The 13906-nt window shown below is 52.9% G+C and overlaps 6 protein-coding genes across 6 annotated transcripts; 2 read left to right on the forward strand and 4 right to left on the reverse strand.

Moving 5' to 3' along the window:
- Positions 1 to 154: 154 nt before the first annotated feature.
- Positions 155 to 1447, reverse strand: CC77DRAFT_949939 (FMN-dependent alpha-hydroxy acid dehydrogenase; the record flags this gene model as incomplete). Its single annotated transcript, XM_018535286.1, has 1 exon — positions 155 to 1447. The coding sequence occupies one exon, from the start codon at positions 1445 to 1447 to the stop codon at positions 155 to 157; it is 1293 nt and encodes a 430-aa protein (XP_018379256.1).
- A 165-nt stretch (positions 1448 to 1612) lies between these two features.
- Positions 1613 to 3427, reverse strand: CC77DRAFT_587932 (NAD(P)-binding protein). The gene is made up of 2 exons (XM_018532372.1): positions 2508 to 3427; positions 1613 to 2448 (listed from the first exon to the last, which is right to left on the reverse strand). The coding sequence occupies exons 1-2, from the start codon at positions 3013 to 3015 to the stop codon at positions 2048 to 2050; spliced, it is 909 nt and encodes a 302-aa protein (XP_018379257.1). The 5' UTR covers positions 3016 to 3427; the 3' UTR covers positions 1613 to 2047.
- Positions 3428 to 3998: 571 nt separating this feature from the next.
- On the reverse strand, positions 3999 to 4984 carry CC77DRAFT_950074 (hypothetical protein; the record flags this gene model as incomplete). Its single annotated transcript, XM_018535295.1, has 2 exons — positions 3999 to 4749; positions 4812 to 4984. 2 exons carry the CDS (start codon positions 4982 to 4984, stop codon positions 3999 to 4001), a joined length of 924 nt encoding a protein of 307 aa, XP_018379258.1.
- Positions 4985 to 6279: 1295 nt separating this feature from the next.
- Positions 6280 to 8123, reverse strand: CC77DRAFT_1036003 (cholinesterase precursor; the record flags this gene model as incomplete). The annotated part of the gene is made up of 5 exons (XM_018526982.1): positions 6280 to 6404; positions 6459 to 7393; positions 7440 to 7524; positions 7573 to 7769; positions 7846 to 8123. The coding sequence occupies 5 exons, from the start codon at positions 8121 to 8123 to the stop codon at positions 6280 to 6282; spliced, it is 1620 nt and encodes a 539-aa protein (XP_018379259.1).
- A 457-nt stretch (positions 8124 to 8580) lies between these two features.
- Positions 8581 to 10742, forward strand: CC77DRAFT_589646 (hypothetical protein). The gene is made up of 5 exons (XM_018532374.1): positions 8581 to 9290; positions 9339 to 9425; positions 9566 to 9673; positions 9722 to 9977; positions 10023 to 10742. Exons 1-5 carry the CDS (start codon positions 9077 to 9079, stop codon positions 10540 to 10542), a joined length of 1185 nt encoding a protein of 394 aa, XP_018379260.1. The 5' UTR covers positions 8581 to 9076; the 3' UTR covers positions 10543 to 10742.
- Positions 10743 to 11409: 667 nt separating this feature from the next.
- On the forward strand, positions 11410 to 13881 carry CC77DRAFT_587830 (pathogenicity protein LopB). Its single transcript, XM_018532371.1, has one exon. It carries the CDS (start codon positions 11818 to 11820, stop codon positions 13456 to 13458), a length of 1641 nt encoding a protein of 546 aa, XP_018379261.1. The 5' UTR covers positions 11410 to 11817; the 3' UTR covers positions 13459 to 13881.
- The last annotated feature ends 25 nt before the right edge of the window (positions 13882 to 13906 follow it).

Below are 13906 nucleotides of genomic sequence, written 5' to 3' on the forward strand. Positions count from 1 at the left end.
GGAGATGACTAAAGCCAGGGTGAAGCGTTAATACTTGAGTTCTAGCCAAGATGAAGGTGAAGGTGAAAAGTGCCCAATCGAGAGCGGCCTCGAGTTTCACAGCCCAGAAAAGCTGCCTGATAGAGATGTAGACGCTCTCCTGACTATGAGGCATCTAATGCAGCCCCACTCCCTTCACTCCCTCAAAAAGCGCGTCCTCCCTGACTAATACACTTCGACTCAGGTCCTTCTTTTGCACACTCTGGATACCGCTTAAATGCAAGGTCAGCTCCAGTTCACCCACCAAACTCTTGAGTACATGCTCCACGCCCTTTTCTCCTCCGAGTGCCAGACCATACACGTATGGTCTACCAACTAGCACACAGTCAGCGCCCAGCGCCATTGCTTTCGCAATGTCAGCACCAGATTGAATCCCACTGTCAAAGAAGATTGTCAACTTGTCCCCAACAGCATCAACGATATGTGGCAACACGCCCAACGAGGAATTCCCGCCATCAAGCTGCCTCCCGCCGTGATTACTCACAACAACGCCCTGCACACCAATCTCAACCGCTTTTCTCGCATCGGCCAAGCTCTGAATGCCCTTGAGCACGATTGGCCCATCCCAGTGCCTCTTCAAAAACTCCACATCCTCCCAACTATGGCTCTCCCCGGGGAAGATTGTCCTCATCCATTCTGGCGCCGCAGTGTCCATTTTACTGTCCACATCCACGTCATGCCTCTCCTTGAACTGTTTCCGGAACACAGGATCTGTCATACCGAGCTCCACGCCTGTGCGATCTGCGCGCATAAAGGGGTTGTATCCATTATCCATATCTTCGGGCCGCCAGCCAAGGATATATGTATCTAGCGTTACGAACAGAGCTGTGAAACCGGATTTCTTTGCGCGCTGGAGTAGAGATATAGTAATGTCGTCGTGTTCGCGTGAGGGCCAGTAAAGTTGGTACCAGCGTTGGCCATCGGAGCCGTTGGCTGCGGCGGTATCCTCTATACTCGTGCTACTCGCTGTACTTAGGATGTATGGGATAGCCTCTTTGGCTGCGGCTTTTGCGGCGGCGACTTCGCCTTGGGGGTTGAAGATCTTCAGTACGCCGACTGGCGCCATGGCTATGGGCGCCACCATTTTCTCGCCGAAGATTTCGGTCGTCAGGTCGGGGAAACCAGTGTACTTTACCAGGCGGTTTGGCACAATAGACCATTTCCTGAAGGCATTGCGGTTTTTGTCTGTTGTTTCTCGTACTCCAGCCGATCCGTAGACGTAGCCTTTGGAGTCGGCTGACATGCGGCTACAAGCCAATTCTTCCCATCTATCGGCCTGGAATGTGAGTGGTGGGCGTTCAAAGTCTAACCCGCGTGTGTATGTTTGCATCTCATAGTCAACGGCATCTTGTTCTGGTTTGTGGTTTTGAAATTTGGGATGGTGTTGGGTTGCTGTGGGCTCGGACATGGTGATGTGGTGGGATTCGGGTTGCCCTTAGGATTGAAGTGATGGAACCCGTCAGGTGAGAATGAGTGACGGGAGTACAGACAGAGCTATTCGAGTGGTGACAGACGCTTACTGGAGCATAATGCACGTCACATCATGACAGCTTTACCGGATATTTTCGGAAACAAGGTAGTGCAGGGCCTAATGGCGCATCCCGCACCAGGGCAGTCTTGTGAAGCTTAGGTGTGAGCTATTTGTCGACTATTTAGTGTACCTTAGTGGAGACGCAGGATTGTGTTGTCTGTTGGTGCATGTTGCGTCAATGGGTCTCCAGATGAGGGGGAGCATGACAGTGCAGTGACGTCACGCGCTGTCATGGCAAAGTATGCCCAAGCAGAGGGACATGAGGAAGTGTGTACAAGCAAATGGAGTGGGTGGGGACAGATGTCCGCCTGGTGAATCATTTCTATCCGTCTAATAATGTGCCTCTATACCTCCAATCCATGATGATAGCGTGTGCAAAGCATGCAGCCTCTGCTTCGGAAGAAAAGCGGGCGTCCCAAACTCCATCAATGCAAATATCGATCATCGCAGTATAACAAGCAAGGCTAAATAAAACGTCTAAACAGCGACGCAGCCGCCGTCAATCTTCAAATGTCCACCAGTCATGAACTTGCTGTCTTCGCTGACGAGGAATGCAACGACGCTGGCCACGTCATCTGGGGTGCTGAAGCGGTCGAGCGCAGTCTCCTCCTTGAGCTCTGCCAGCCTCTCCTTGTTCCAGCCGTCCTTGTAGCCCTGTGTTTGGATGATGCTCGTGTGGATGGTGTTGACGCGGATGTTGAGCGGACCAAGCTCTTCAGCGGCGGTAAGGGCGATGCCGCGCAGGGCGAACTTGCTGGCGCTGTACGAGATGAGGTTGGGGAAGCCGCGAAGACCGGCGATGGAGGATCGGATGATGATGGAGCCGCCACCAGAGGTGGTCTGCATGGCTGTAGCAGCGTACTTGACGCCTAGGAATGCTGGGGGGTCAAGAGTCAGCGGAGGGTGACGTTGTCGAAGAGACAGGGGAGTGACATACCAGACTTGGCGTTGATGGTCATGATGCGGTCAAAGTCGTCTTCGGTGACGTCGAAGATGCTCTTGGACTCGCCGCGATGGCAGCAGTTGAGCAGGGCAGCGTCGAGCCTCTCGAAGCGTTGCACCACCTTCTTGGCGCATGCCTCGACGTCGGGCTCCTTGGTCGCGTCGGCGACAATGGTGAGCAGGCGCGACTCGATGGGCGAGCCTGTGGGAATGGCGGCCTTGAGGACGGGCACGGCAGCCTCGAGAGCACCCTGGTCGATGTCGATGAGGGCGACGTTGCAGCCTTCGATAAGCAGGCGGCCAGCAGACTCGACGCCCACCTTGCCGCCTCCGCCTGTGATCATGACGACCTTGCCCTCCAGGCGTTGGATGGGCAGCGGCCGTGTGAGGTTGGTGGATGTGGGCGCGCGCTCCATGCCCGGCCGCGGGGGCTTGTTCAGGTTGAGGGTCGCGATGCTGGCGCCAGGCGTGCGCAGGCTCTCGGTCGTGTTTGCTCGCTGCATGATGGTGGTGGTGGTGGTCAAGTCGGCCGTGGAAGTCGTGATGGTGGGGAGGGAATCTTGTGCCGTCCAGCGGTTGCTTCGTGAGGATGTTGCGAGGGCAGGGCTCGCGGGCACAGGGCCATTTTGCTATTTCTACGTGCCATCATCCCCTCCTCACCGGACCCTTCTTTTCCCTCAAGATGACGTATCGCCGGGATTCCCTAGGCGAAACTTTTTCTGCGTTGATCAAACACCGGATGCGCATCCGTTGAGGCTCTTGCTGGCGGCTGTACCCACTGCCCCGAAAATTTCAGCCAATGTCGCCCCTCGCCGGCATTTGGCCGCACCACCTGCTCCAACTCTGGTGCAATGAGCGGTGGGACGTGTCCACTCCATGTTATCACTTATCGTACCCCGTGTGCACGATTGTGGGTGATGTGGGCAGTACACATGCCGCCGTGTGGTTTTTGACCTGCTTAGGGCGGGGTTGTAATCTAATCGTTTCCACCAGTCGCGCGAATCCAGTCGCGCCCAGCGTGACATCGCCTCAGACCAGCGTCCCCAGGTGTTCGAACAAGGCGGTCAGGCACAGCGCTATTACTGCCAAACGGGCAAGTAGTCCGGCAAGCTATCCATTTGTAACTTCCCAGCCCAGACGAACCGACTTCCCATCTCCAATCGCGTCGTCGTGACCGGGTAACGCGGAAGATCAAGGCAGCAGACAAAGTCTCCTGTGAAGAGCAGGATAAAGGGAACAACGAGTCGGGTGCAAAATCTGGCGCTGGCATAGTGGATCAATAGCCGATGCTACAAAGACACAGAGTCATGAGCCGCATTGAAAAAATGACAGCAAGAGACATCACCGCGGCCGGAATTAAGCATTACCAATTTCAGGCAAGACAGGTCAGCAATGCTTGAGGTTCAGGGTTGACCATCAGCTTTTCATTCAGTCCTCATACAAGGCGTCGCTCTCCTTCACCTCCACCCTGGACAGCACTTTGCATTCACCAGTCCAGGAAGTAGTCGATACCATCCGCGAGCGCTGCCGCGCCTACTGCAGCATGATCACTGAAAGGGTACTCATGTATGCTGATATCCCTCAACGCCGGACTATCCTCCAGCGTGCTGTATAGCTTTTGGCTCAGATCCGTCATCCGCTGCGGTACAAGGATGCTCTGTCTAAAGGCGAACTCCTCATCCGTTTCCGTCCGCCTCTGCACCAGGTTCTGTTCGAGCGCCCCATAGCTTATCTGGAAAGCAGGCTTGGTGGCATTGGAAGTGTTGTTAGCCGAGGGCGAAGTTAGCGGTGCGAGAAAATCCGTGTTGTTGAAGACGTAATCGTTGTTGAAGAAGAGTGCCGGGGAGGCGCTGAGAAATGTATCGAAGAGATCGGGGCGTACTGTGAGAGCGTACAGGACGAAGAGGCCGCCAAAGGAGTGACCGTAGAGCGCATCGCGGTCGAATTCAGCCTTTGGGAAAGCTGTTTCCTGGACCCAGGGGCGGAGAGCAGTGTCGATGAACTCGATGAACTCATTGGCATTGGACTGCACGCCAGGCACTGTTGGCAATGGGCAGCCGTCGCAGACAGGAGGCTGGAAGTCGTAGCTTCGCTGGGTGCTGTAAGGCGAATCTTCAATGGTTTCCGGGTAGCCTATGCTGACGACGATACAGTCGGGCATGTTGAACTCAACTGGACGGCGGCGACGGAAAGCTTCCGTGGCAGTCATGCCGAGTGCATTGCCATCGAGGACATACCTAGTAGTGGTGTTAGTACTTCTTTTCTCATGTTGCTACTGTAGTCCATCATGGGCTCTTACATCGTCTCCACAGTCGAGCTCTCCTCCTGCGATGTCCAGTTCAACGGCCATGCGACTTGAATCTGATATTCCCAAGACCCGTTGGTCGCACTCCAGAACCCTAGGTTAGGCAAAACATTGGTAGGGAATTCGGTGACGAGGGGCGCAAACTGCCAAGCACCAACTGAACTCATGATGATGGTGGTGATGAAGACGGACCGGTTTGTTCAGATGCAGGTACCAGGGGATCAGGCTACCTATCGACTGGAATGCTTTTGGCTTTTGTACCTGATGGCCACCAGATTACTCGTCCCAGAAAATACAGACCCGAGGGGCGGGGAGCAAGCCCGTATCCTGTGCAGATACCACGCCGCAATCGCAAGGGCCCCGCAGTAACTTTGCTCTGGTAGGTTAGCATAGACGCGGCATGGGATTCTAGTCCCGGTACTTACAGTTGGACATCCCGGCCTTATTGAACAATATATACATTGCCAAGACGGGGGATCATCCTTGATGATTCCGGTCTCTGTTCGCCTCTGATATGTTATGGAGAAACTGGAGTATCTTACAAGACGATGTCAACGGAAGAAATCTCTCTTGTGCTGAAGAGTCCAGGCTGCGTAATCGCGAATTAGTGCGATGAGACTGCGAGTCAAGCAGCTATCCAAGTGGATGAGGCGGGTCAGAAGGATTCACTATCTATGTTCTGGCTCTTGGAAACCGAGGACTGTACATGTGCTGCACCGACGAGCCTCAATCCTCCTCGACGGAACTATCGAACGCATGCAAGCCTTCATGCAGACTGTGCGCCACTGAAATCTCGATCGTCGTGCCTGATGCGAACGGCATATTCAGGAACAATTGGTCAAGATCGGTTACAGAAGAATTTGACGCTAGTTCATGCGTCTAATCACATCGTAGTTGTGGAAATGGCATGATTAGATTCACGATACACACTGCTCTAGTTCGGAAGGATGGCGCCGGATGAGCTGGGATTGCTATAGCCACGTGCTCGTCTCCACCATGTCACACCCGCCCACCTTCGCAATTACCTCGGTAGCCCAATCACAGATGACTGCGATATCATTTCCAGGGAACAGCAGCTGCGATAGGATATCTTCCGTGTCATTTCTTACGGAGAGAAGTCGGTTGGCGCCGCGCTGTGGGCTTACGACAAAAGTTTGTTAGTTGGCGTCAGCGCATCGGGCCGTAACCATAAACGTCAACCCAGCCCGACCGCAACCAGATCCTGGGGACCCAAGTGCCGGGACAACAACCTCTTCGGACGCAAACTCAGTGCTGGGTTCAACGGCGAGTCGTCTGATATTTAATCCGTAGTATTCTGGAACACCAAGATGCAGCCATCCGAATCAAGGTACAGATGCAGACAGTGACAGTCGAGGCGAAGCGATGGTAAACGAGATGAAAATATTCAAGGATGTGTTTCAAGGTACTACTTATTCAGCGATGTGCGCCTAGCTCCGTCTTTCTAGAAGGCGCCTCGCCCGGGCAGAGGGTCGTTCTTCGCGGGACACGACGCGTCATAGATTTTGGGGTTGACAAACTTGGGCGTCGCGTCGTTGTTGTAGGCCAGCTCGACGAGTGTGGCATTGCCTGTGCGTATGTTAGCAAAGAAGTAGTTGTACCCAGAGAACAAATGACTCTTACCTGAGTTGTACAAAGGCCATCCATATTCAGTCAATCCTTTTTGTGAGTCCCGGGCAAAAGCACCCCAGGCACCCTGGATATATTTCGTGTACTGGTTCTCGGCAGGAGAATTGGGTAGACCAGAGATGTCCTGAACAGTGCCGAAGACCAAGCCAAGATCGGAGCCATGGTATGCAGCGCTTCCTTGGGAACCAAGACCTGCGCTGCCGTTGTAGAGGCGAAGGTTATCCCAATCACCGTGGTATCTGTATCGCCAGGTAGGCACATCATACTGAGCCCGGTATGCAGCGGACAGAGAGGTTGGACACGTGAAACCGCGCTGAGTGAACAGATCCCATTGTGCATTGGTAAAGTTCAGCTTGGCCGCCCACCCAGAGATGCGATACCAGCCATCTTCATGGTCGGCGTTACCAACCAAGAGTGGAATCTTGGCAAAACAGCCATCGGAAGAGAGTTGTTGGTAATCTTCAAAGACCGTAATGTTGTCCACAGTCGGGTGGAAAGTTGCTTGAGTCAAAGCCACACTTGGGAGACCAGGAACCTTTGCGGAGGCAGCCAGAAGAGCAGACATGTTTGCAGAGCGCACGCAAGACACAACTGCTGCAGCGTCATCTGCAGCGCCGCCACAGCCGATGGTCTGGGACACATTGTACCAGATGGACTGCGAGTACTCGACAGTGTTGGGGACGAAGCTCAGGGAGGTTCCAGACATGGGGATGAGGCCAGAAACGATCGGGTCATTCTTCCAGGCGTAGGCCCAGTAGTCGACGGCAGCACCGCCTGCGCTTTGTCCGAAGATGACAATACGCGATGGGTCGCCTCCGAAACCAGCGATGTTATCGCGCACCCATTCGACAGCGGTACGGTGATCGCGCAGCGCGGCGTTCTTCTCCACACCAGGGGCGCCAGCGAAGCCGAAGATACCTAATCGGTAGCTGGGATTGTCAGTAAACGCATGGATAAAGATGGAGTGAACCCTACTTGAATGTCACAACGACCACATCCTCAGCGTCAGCTAGGTATTGGCCGTTGTAGAAGGGAGAGTGAGGACCAGGAATCTGGAAACCTGGAATGGTCGTTAGGGATATTCTGGCGAATCAAAGGAACAACGTACGTCCTCCGTGAAGAAACACTAGCACTGGCTTCTTCGCGTCCGCATCACCAGCACTTGCCGTCCAGACATTGAGCTTCAGACAATCCTCAGATACAGAGTTGTTGTTCTGGGCTGCAAAGTTCTTCCACACACGCAGACCGGATGGCTGTGTGAAGTTGGGGAAGGCGGACACTGGCGGCTTGACAGCAGGGCAGTCACTAAAGAGTCGTTAGAAGTATCCTCTATGTCTTGTGTTCCTTACGTACGGAGACTATGATTTGTTAGCGATTGTACTCCATGTTGGCGATATTGCGATTACTAACCCACTCAGATGCCTCGAAGACAGTTCCTGCTGGCGCATCGTACTTCTTCGGCGCAGCAAATCTCAACTCGCCGACTGGCGCCTCTGCATATCGGATACCCAGAAACTCGGTCACATGTGTCTTGTTAGACGATGGGTGACCAATCAAGGTACCACTCGATGTCTCAACATTGGAGCCATTCTTCGGCGCTGCAACAGCCGAACCGAATAGCGAGGCTACAGCTGCAGCAGTAAGGAGGAGGTGCTGCATAATTTCAACTCGAAACAACAACAACCTTGCGCTTTAGGGAATAAATTCCAATGCCAGGCGGGCGACCAGCTGACTTTAATGGAGCGAAATTCAAATCGCGGCTCGGCCTGGCAAGCAATTGGCTCCGCGTTCCTGCGTTGCCGTCGACGCCAACCGTGTTCCATAGGGGCAAAATACACTACAACCAGATAAAGCTCCGAGGCAATTGGAAATGTTGCAAACAGCTCCATATTGAGCGCGCGCGGCGTTACACCGGCGCGAAAAGCTTCGACGACGTTTAAGACAGGACGGGTGGCTTCATCTCGCACGGCTGCATCCTTTGACATCTCAAGTTACGCTAGTCCTGATGCGCTGCCGCTCCTTCCCGGTCGCGTGGAACCTTTCGATCTGGCAAACGCCAACATCACCACAACATGTAGCATTCGAATACCTGGGACTGTGACGTCTTCTAATCCGCCACGGCTTTTGCGTGTTCTTACCGAACTTGAACACAGTGGACATGGACAACAAACGCGGTCTGCTTACATCCGGCAGATGTCCGGCTACCGCTGATCTCCATTTGTGATGTCACCCACCCATACCTGTTCAGTACATTACACCGAGGCGATTGGAAGTTTGCCCTGCGTTCACGGCAAACGCCTGGACTCTAGCAAGGAAGAGCTTGCATGCGCACAGAGACCAAGAGATCGGCAGATGTAGTCCCCGAAGATTGGTATACCAGATCCAATCGTATCGGAATGAAACGACGAGAAATTCGCCGTCACTGCATTCCCGTAATGCCCCCACGAAGGAGTTGCCAGCCGCTCCACAGCCCTCACCCTGCGCTACCGTATCTCCAGGGACGGGTACCTGGAAAGCCAAATGCTAGACGAGGCCCATAATACTATCCGTTCCCGCTGTTCATGGATGTTCCATAGGATTTACCTTCCAGAACTCGAGCACCCTCAAGCGACATGACTTTCAACGTCGGCCTTGGAACTGAAGGCTCAGTTGAGCGCGGATGGGGACTTTGGCTCACCAGTGTCCTATCTGTTATTATCGCCGGTCTTTTCGTCAGCGCACGTCTAGCGCAGCGATTCATCAAGAGTAGCGGCCTGGGAATGGACGACTACATGATCATCGCCGCCTTACTTTCATCAGTTTTACTCTCTGTAACAGAGTGTCAAGGTCAGTGGGTCGGCACAAGTTTGGGAAATGGGTATTAACTTTGATCAGCTGTGGTATATGGCTACGGGAGACATTGGAAAGATCTACCTGCCGACTCCCGCGTTATTGCTCGCAAATGGTTCTATGGAGCGAATAGTGAGTTGACATCCATCAAATGCACACATCATCCCAAAAGCATGCGGATCGCTCGGTTTTTCCGGTTTCTGAGATGCTGCGGGGAGGCACTTATTGGAAATGGTGTGAATTTTGACTATGAATTTCACTGACTGTAGCAGTTGTTTACAAAGTCGTTCTCATGTTCAACAAGATCTCTGTGGTTTGCCTGTACTACCGAATCTTCGCCATCACCACAAAGTCTTTCCGTATTGCCTGTCATATCATGAGTAAGTGGCTCGTTTCGGACTACAGATCATTGACTGACTCTACTGAAGACGCTTGGGTCATCATGACCGGTTTTGCTTTTACTATCGCAACGGTTTTCCAATGTACGCCAATCGCCGCATTCTGGGACAAAACCATATCTGGAGCCAGATGTTTCAAGAATGAACCCTGGTGGATTTCCTATGCCACTGTTCAAATTACAACCGACTTCATGCTCCTTGCAATGCCTTTTCGAAGAATCCTAGGACTCTCCATGGGACGAGCCGAGAAGTTGGGTGTGGCACTTGTTTTCGGTACGGGTGGCTTGTAGGTATCTGAGCCTCCATTTAAAGCACCTTGCTGACTTCTCAGTGTCACTTTTGCGTCTATCTATCGTGCAACTACAATCGCCAGGTCCGCAAACGATCCCGATCCGACCTGGGGCCCTGTTCCTGCTACAATATGGTCAGTGATAGAAGCCAACGCTGGTATCATATGTGCCTGTCTCCCCATGCTCCGCGCTCCATTCGTCCGCCTCTTTGGACCACTTTTTGGTTCGGTAGCCACCAAGGCCACCTCGAAGCGGCGGTCGTACCCCATGGACTGGAAGAGCAACCACGGGCCAGCTGGCACTGGAAATGAGAGTAAGGTATCTGGTAAAAGTGCATCTGAGCGCGAAAGCGAAGATGATGCATTGCCACCAAGTAGACCGAGTGAGCTCGGCCGCCGGGGCAGTGGCATCTTTGTCACGAACGAGTTCAGTATTGAGCGCAACGAGTTACAAAAGCAAGAGACAGAGACACGGTCGTGCGAACAAGATGGCGACACTAACACTGCGCTGAGTGTGAACGAGGACAGGCCAGGTGGCAAGAGTCCCTTCTACCACGTCTAAGCAAAAGGACCATATTGCTTCTTCTCGTCCCAGTGCTGTAACATTTCAGCACTAGCTCTGCATGATAAAATATGCAGATTGCCGTCTAGCAGACAAGCTACACCTCTCGCCGACATGCGTATCACGATCTTCAGCGTTTCCATCGGAAGGCGCCTCTCTAGTGTTCTTTCGGTCCTATACCGCATAGCCGCTAGCGAACGAGACGGCCCAATTTGCAGAGGCCAAACCGCCAGCCGCTTGTGTTCTGTCTACATATCGACAGTACGTTCACATACAGCATTGTTCTAGTCGAACAAAACGCAGGTGCTGCGTTGAACTCATCATCTTCCATGCCGATGCTGCGCCGTTGCGAAAAACGCTTTGAACTAGGCGACGCTACGCACGCATACGCAGGTACGGATGGACGCTGAGCGACGTAATCATGGATACTACCGTCCGGGCCGCTTAGTTTGCGTGTCATGCCTTATGGACGATGCATTGCGCTTTAGAACCTATGATGGTCTATCGTCTGTGTCAAACTGCCGCAAGGGGCGTGAGCTTGAAATTCGACTAGAGCAGAGTGCGCCAGGTCACAAGGTATCGTGCACGATACGTGCGAGCAGCGAACGGTTCCAGTAATGCGACGGTCTCTTGTTCAGGACCTTTCAACGAAGGCCGCGAGCCCTGTATTCCGGGTGCAGTACGACGCGACGCATACTGGGGCCCAAATCATTCCTAAATCATCGAGTAATCTTTATCGCGTCTTTTCTGTTGTGAGAAAATCTAGATAAGTACCCGAGGTGACTACACAATCTAGATCGCGAGCTATGCAGCGAAAGACGGTGAAAATTTTGGCAGCCAAATTTGCGGTCGCACGTTCATTCCCAACAAAGTGACAGGCCGAGCAGTGAGGCATTTGTCTGACCTGGCGTTGGACACGTGTGGCGTCGAAAACAGATGGAATCTGCAGGAAAAGGCGTGGCATACATTGTTGCAGTGCTTGGTTGCGGATACTGGCCTATTTTCACGAATGAAGATGGTGCTAGGAAAGCCAAGTGAGGATAAACGGCTTGCCGATCCTTGCCCCGCTTCCTTTGTGCACGCGGCTGCGCCACAGCTGGATATTGGTCTCTCCCCTCAGACGTCATGCGCACATGCAATGAATATCGACTTGACCTGATCCGTGATGCATCCTGATTTTCCTTCAGCTGGCGCACAAGCTTCTGCAGCGCGACACCCTCATCCGCTCTACCATCGGTACCTTGTTAGCTGGACATCGAAACCTACCCCGCCAACATGACGACGAAAAGTACGACCGACTTCGTCGAATCAACTGACCCAGCCGGAGGGAAGTCCAAGGCCCAGATCCTCACCGACGTCTTCTCTCTCGCGACCCAATTCAGCACCTGTGTTGAGGCTTTCAACCTCATCCATCCCTCAAAAGATCAGGACCATGCGCAAAAGGTTGTGCTTGCGAAACTTGGCCTACAGCAGGGCAGGTTGCTGATCTTTGGCGATGCCGTGGGTATAACTGCGCCACCTGCGACAATTGCACGACACATGATACCCAGCCATCCTGGCATCACAAATCCAGATCCACATGTGCCTGTACACTTTGGCGTCAGAGATTCGAGGCTTGACGAGGAGGTCATCAATGCGAAAGTCCGCAGGGCGCTCCATGAGATTGCGGGACGCCCAAGTAGCATGTCGCGAGACGAACTGATGAATGTTTACGGCTTGAAGAGTCCAAAGACTTTCTCGCGCCTCGAATATCCAGCACTAGACACGAACCGATTAGAAGGCTTCCGCGAGAAGTACACCCTGCTGAAGGATCTCCTAAATCAGACAGGTGCGCGAGCCAGTCTAAAGCGCAACCTCAGCATGACGACCTCCCATTGGACGGTCAAGGACACCACACGCTTCAGCGAGTACGTCAAAGTTGTACGCACCGAAGTCGATGCTCTCATCGATCTCATGGGCGTGAAAGAGCAGGTTGACCGTGGAATTCGTTCCGATCTCAAGAGCATGGGGTGGCACCCAGACCTGACAGGTCCAGCAGTGCGACAGGATTGGGAGAAACTGCGTTTGATTCGCGAAGCCTGTGTAGTCGACTATCCAGAGTACATTGAAGTCATCGACAAAGCCATGCAGTACATCAGCGAAGAAGTCAAAGAATCAAATCTTGCTCGAAATCGCGCTGTGTTAGGCCTCTCAGAACCTAACATGGACGCAGCAGGTGCGCGCCGGAAGTCAGACTACGACATCCGCTCAGCGCCTGCGCCTGCGCCCGTGCCTACACCCACCGCCGGATCCAAACCTTCCAAACCGGAAGCAAAATCTCATATCCAACTTGCCGCTGAACGCGCCCTAAATCCAAATGCAGGCAAAGAAAAGCGCCCAGGCTGGCTCTCGGCCTTCAAATTCAAGTCCTGGTCCAAGAGCAGCAAAACTGCACATGAGAAGCAGCGCTCAAACAGTGTTCCACACACACCAACTGTAGACCCCCAACGCTCCCTCTCCGCAGGCGAAGCACCAAACCAAACCTCAGAAGATTCCAACACTCTCCAGGCCGTGCGGTCCAAGTCGCTCAGCGCAATACCCAGCGATAGCACGCCACAGCCCCCACCATCAAATCTCGACTCTCGCGTCCGCAAGCTCAGCCTTGACCACGGAGACATGGCGAATATTCCTCCCATCCAAGAAAACGGTGGTGAAGTAACTAGTTTCCCTGAAAGAAATGGACTGCCCGATTTCGATGCCGATATGGATAAGAACGCACTAGTGCAGGTTGATACAGCGAAGAGCGAGGGAAGCAAAGATGGGTTGGAGAATATCAAGACGGCAAATAGTTATATCGATCGGCATGATATGTATCCTGCTGTGGGACGAATTGAGACAAAGGACATCAGGAACTTTGCGCATGCGCCGGGATTATAAGGCTGTTTAGTGGGGGTGTTTAGATTGTCTAGCGACTTCAAAGGATAGTTGTGAATTCGAATAGCATAGGTACGCCCACAGGAGAGGGTATTAATATAGTTGTGTTGTAATTTTGTAGCCATTTCGAGGTCAATCTGTATATACTCATTGCGTTTGCAAAGCATGGAGCCTGAGGTACTTGGTTAGTTTTGTGGTTACCACAGTTTCACGATGGGTTGCTTGATATGTCAAAGCTCACTGAGTATCTTCAGAATGTCCAACGAATCCTAAGGTCATGAGCCATTTTGTTATACCTGTTCTACCAAATATGTCCCCTCCATACCCGCATGTGCGATTCGGGACTTGATGTGCACAAAGTTTATTTCGCTGTATTTGGCTGATCATCCTTAAGGACGACGTGATCCCATTGGAAATCCGGAAGCATTCTCAAAGATGCTACAATTTAGTA

The sequence above is a fragment of the Alternaria alternata genome (genome assembly GCF_001642055.1).
Source record: "Alternaria alternata strain SRC1lrK2f unplaced genomic scaffold CC77scaffold_37, whole genome shotgun sequence".
NCBI lineage: Eukaryota > Fungi > Ascomycota > Dothideomycetes > Pleosporales > Pleosporaceae > Alternaria > Alternaria alternata.